The sequence below is a fragment of the Cyprinus carpio genome, chromosome A19, assembly GCF_018340385.1.
Source record: "Cyprinus carpio isolate SPL01 chromosome A19, ASM1834038v1, whole genome shotgun sequence".
In the NCBI taxonomy this organism is placed as follows: domain Eukaryota; kingdom Metazoa; phylum Chordata; class Actinopteri; order Cypriniformes; family Cyprinidae; genus Cyprinus; species Cyprinus carpio.
In genome coordinates this window covers 20839634-20843823 of record NC_056590.1, presented here as the reverse complement: position 1 = coordinate 20843823, position 4190 = coordinate 20839634, and the positions used below count along the sequence as shown (strand labels likewise).

The 4190-nt window shown below is 35.4% G+C and overlaps 1 protein-coding gene across 1 annotated transcript; it reads left to right on the top strand.

The window, feature by feature from the left end:
* Positions 1 to 2142: 2142 nt before the first annotated feature.
* Positions 2143 to 3876, top strand: LOC109112498 (progranulin-like). The gene is made up of 5 exons (XM_042776960.1): positions 2143 to 2273; positions 2373 to 2567; positions 2664 to 2801; positions 3210 to 3339; positions 3495 to 3876. The coding sequence occupies exons 1-5, from the start codon at positions 2181 to 2183 to the stop codon at positions 3503 to 3505; spliced, it is 567 nt and encodes a 188-aa protein (XP_042632894.1). The 5' UTR covers positions 2143 to 2180; the 3' UTR covers positions 3506 to 3876.
* Positions 3877 to 4190: the final 314 nt, after the last annotated feature.

Sequence of the window (4190 nt, the reverse complement as noted above, 5' to 3'; positions counted from 1 at the left end):
AGACATGAACTGAAATGAACTTTTATTAACATTATCAATTTTATTAACAATAAATGGACCTCTTCCCATTTTCATCTCAAAATTCTAAATTGGATTTGAGAACTGCTACACTGCTCAAAACTCGCGTTTGAATCATCAGTATCAAATCCTTTACATATGTAAATGTACTTACAGACTGTGAGTCAGAACAGACAGCACTGTAGTCTTCTCTCCCAGGATCAGGAAACAGCCCTCCATAAAATGCACTGCACTCATCTGAATATTGGGTTGAACTGTTCTGGAACAGTGTTGTAAATACAACTTAACCACTGATTTCTAGTTGTGACCTCTTTTGGAAGACCAAACAAGTTTCATTTTCACAACGAAACAGCATCTCCACAACATGGCGTCGGTGGCAACAGCGAGAATCAAAGGTTACGCCTTCTTTCTTTTTGTGAAAATTTGGGCGGTGTTATGCAAATCTTCACACATCGTAATGTAGACATGTGGGGGCGTGTTTAAATGAGGTGTCTTAGGAGGGCGTGGACAAGTCTTAACTTTTATAAAGAATATCTCTTTAATAAATTTTGCACTTGATGTACATGAGATTGCTTGACAGACTGACAACCTCAAGACAGTAACCATGGAAACTACAGGTTTTATATACCCTCTACGTGTCATATGTCCCTGTATAGAAGTCAAAGAAAAAACAACAACAACTACAATCTGCGTTTAAAAAGCAAAGTTAAAGTGTAGGCAGTTGGTGTGGTTTTGAAATATATGTTTATTTTCCAAACATTACATAATAAGAGAATGGCAACCTCAGTTTAAAAATATCCGGTTTGCAAATGTTGTGTCAGAGCTGGGGAAATTTTATTTTAGAAATCATTTTAATGCAATCTTCTCAACTGCCTTAGCATAAATGCTAAATAAATATTTGTTCAGAATTTACTTGCTAGGACATTTTAATAAAACCTGGAATCTTATGACACATGCAAACATATCTCAGGATCAAATACTATATGATGCCAAGGTAATGGAAACAATGCAACCAGTAACACAACCTATCATGTTATAATGACCTGCATACTTGTACTGTACATACTTGTGATTTTAATCTGATTGCATTTTAACTTACACCATATGATTTAATCTCATTTTCCGGCTGTAATAAAACATGATTGAAAATTTTCAAGCTGCAAATAAACAGTGTACAATAAAAAAAAAAGCATATGACAATTATTTTAAACAGAAAAAAAATAGGTTCAAAACACTCCCAAAAAAGAAACAATAAATCCAACTGAACATGTATTTCACCAGCTGAAGAAGAAACTATAAGCAGGAACTCCCCAAAACAAGCAACAGTTGAAAATGGCTGAATTAAAAGCTTTTCTAAGAATGAGTCCAAGAACTTGGTGATATCTATGGGTCATAGAGTCACTGCTGTGATTGCATGCAAGGGATTTGCAGGTAAATACTAGCTTTCAAACTTTTGCTTAAAGTTAAATTGTCCCGATAATTATGATCATAAGACTCTAAAAGTGCCTTTCTTCTTGTTAAAACAAGTATAAGCTGAAACAGCCAATAATAAAACATCACATTCTGTAGTTTTGCCTCATTTAAAAAAAAAAAAAAATCATATTTACTGTTGTCTTGACTCCACAGCAAAAAGAGCAATTTTGCCTTCACTGTTCCAATCTTTTTGGAGGGCACTGCAGATATAAAGTAGATATTTATGATTGTAAAATAAATATACCGAATAATGCAAGAATTAAATTTTTCTTTCAGCAAGGACACATTAAATTGATTGGTAAAATTATTAGAATGATTTCTGAAGAATCATGTGACACTGAAGACTGAAATAATGTCTGCTGAAAATTCAAGAATAAATTACATGAAAAATATTAAACAGCTATTTAATTGTAATATTATTAGTATTTTAATAGTATTTTTTAATTGATTGATTGATGTTAATTACTAATAACAAATACATTTTTAAATATATGTGCTTGGATGTGAGGAAGTGATCCTCTCACTACCTCTGTAAGGTTCTGCCTTACTCTCATTCGCTTTCTTTCATATCTGATTACATTATGATCATGCAAAAAACTTCTGTCTGTTCAGAAATTCATAAAGTGGTATCTAAATGTCCTGATTAAAATCTGACTGAACAGATTCCTGTATTTACAGTAGGAGGAGCCATGTGTACATATATAAGAGGTACAGTCAGAACATCACAGGACATTACAGCCAGCAGCAAAACAATCCACACCAGAGGAGACCCAGACAGCAAGGTACATGTTCTTATTCTTACTGTCAGGGAAAAAGAAAGAAAGAAAAAAAAAAAGCTATAATAATATAATATTAAAAAAAAATTCCTTTCATGTTTTCAGATGGTTCCAGTGTTGATGTTACTCATGGCAGCTCTTGTAGCTGCAGATGAACCGATGATGGATCTCTCAGGCCCATTAGAGTCTGATAGTCCCTCTGTTTCTGTGGTTTACTGTAATGCTAGGACTACATGCCCTTCCAGAACGACGTGCTGTCGGAGTCCTTTTGGTGTGTGGTACTGTTGCCCATTCTTAATGGTCAGTGAATCACAGTAAAATGCATAACTCTTTTATACTCTATTAAGTTTATTATGTTTCATATTTAACCTTTGCTCATTATTCCCACTCTTTCAGGGTCAGTGCTGCAGAGATGGACGTCATTGCTGTCGTCATGGTTATCGCTGCGATTCGACATCAACCCTTTGTTTGAGGGGGTGGTTGAGACTGCCATCTTCTGCTGAGCCGGCCACCAAAGCTATCCAGAAAACTCAGGTGAGTCAGCACTCTGTATATGACGCTAAAATAATGCAAACTATGCAACCAGTAACTTAAAATATGCGACTAGTAATGCAACCCATCACAAAAACAGTGGTTTTCAATCCTGGTCCTGGGGACCCACCGCTCTGCATATTTTGTATGCCTCTCTTATCTGACATATTCAGTGCAGTTTATGGAGTTCTCATCTAATGAACTAATGATCTGAATGAGGTGTGGTAAATAAGGGAGACACACAAAATGTGCAGAGCGGTGGGACCACAGGACCAAGATTGAAAACCACTGTGTTACAATGACCTATATGCATGACAGACGAAGATTTCATATATAATATAATATAATATAATATAATATAATATATAAACATATTTATTTGAGCTGCTTATTTATTTATCTTTGTTGCAGTCTGTGCCCTTTGACCAGGCTCTTAAATGGCAGAGCCAGACTGAGACAGTTCATTGTGATGGAAATCTCTACTGCTCAACTGAGCAGTTCTGTTGCAAGACAGCAGCAGGCCAGTGGGGGTGCTGCAGCGGTAAAACAAACTTTATGTTGCTATCATAATCATGACGTGTATATAAATTTAGACAAACATAAGTTTTAATATAACCCATAAATATAATTAAAACTCATGCAATGTAAAGTTTTGTGTTTGCTCATGTTATTATTTGTATTTCTTTCGTTTTATAGAGATGGTGTAAGTGAACAACCCCCGTGACTTGGGTGCAGCTCTTGTTAAAGACTTACAAAGTGCAAGAGGCTTTTGTCACATTTTCACTCCACATGTGCTTTTGTTTTCAGTCAGCACCATTTTCCCTTAGTTAGTTTGTTGTTATGGACACTCATTAGTGTCAGCTGTCTACTATCAGTCATTTCATTATCATCATATGTCTCTACTTGTTACACTTCTATGCTGCATTTAGCCTGTTTGGATTATTAAAAACTGCCAGAATCATCATGTGTGTTTATTCTAACCAAGTGTGACAGCTTTCAGATGTCAATTACTGTTGAGGGAAAGGATTTATATACATTCAATCTGAATTAATGCAAAATAAAACTTTAAAGAACTGCAGTCAAATGTCATTGTCATTTAATAGCTGAACTGTTTGTTTTTGAGAGTGTTTTTTCATTTGTTTGTTTGAGTAAAGTCTTCGAATTTTGGTTTGAACTCTGTAATGGAATCTGAATTTATTTTTTCCACACCTGGGGTGTATTCCAGAAAGCAGGGTTAACTTACCGTGAACTAAACCCTGAACTCTTGGTTGATTAACCCCAAACCTTGCTTACTCAAGGTATGTGGTTCCAAAAACGCGTCCGGGAGTAAGTTCATTCAACTCAGAGTATGTTCCTGGTTAAGACTCAAGACATTCTCAACAGAGCGATGAA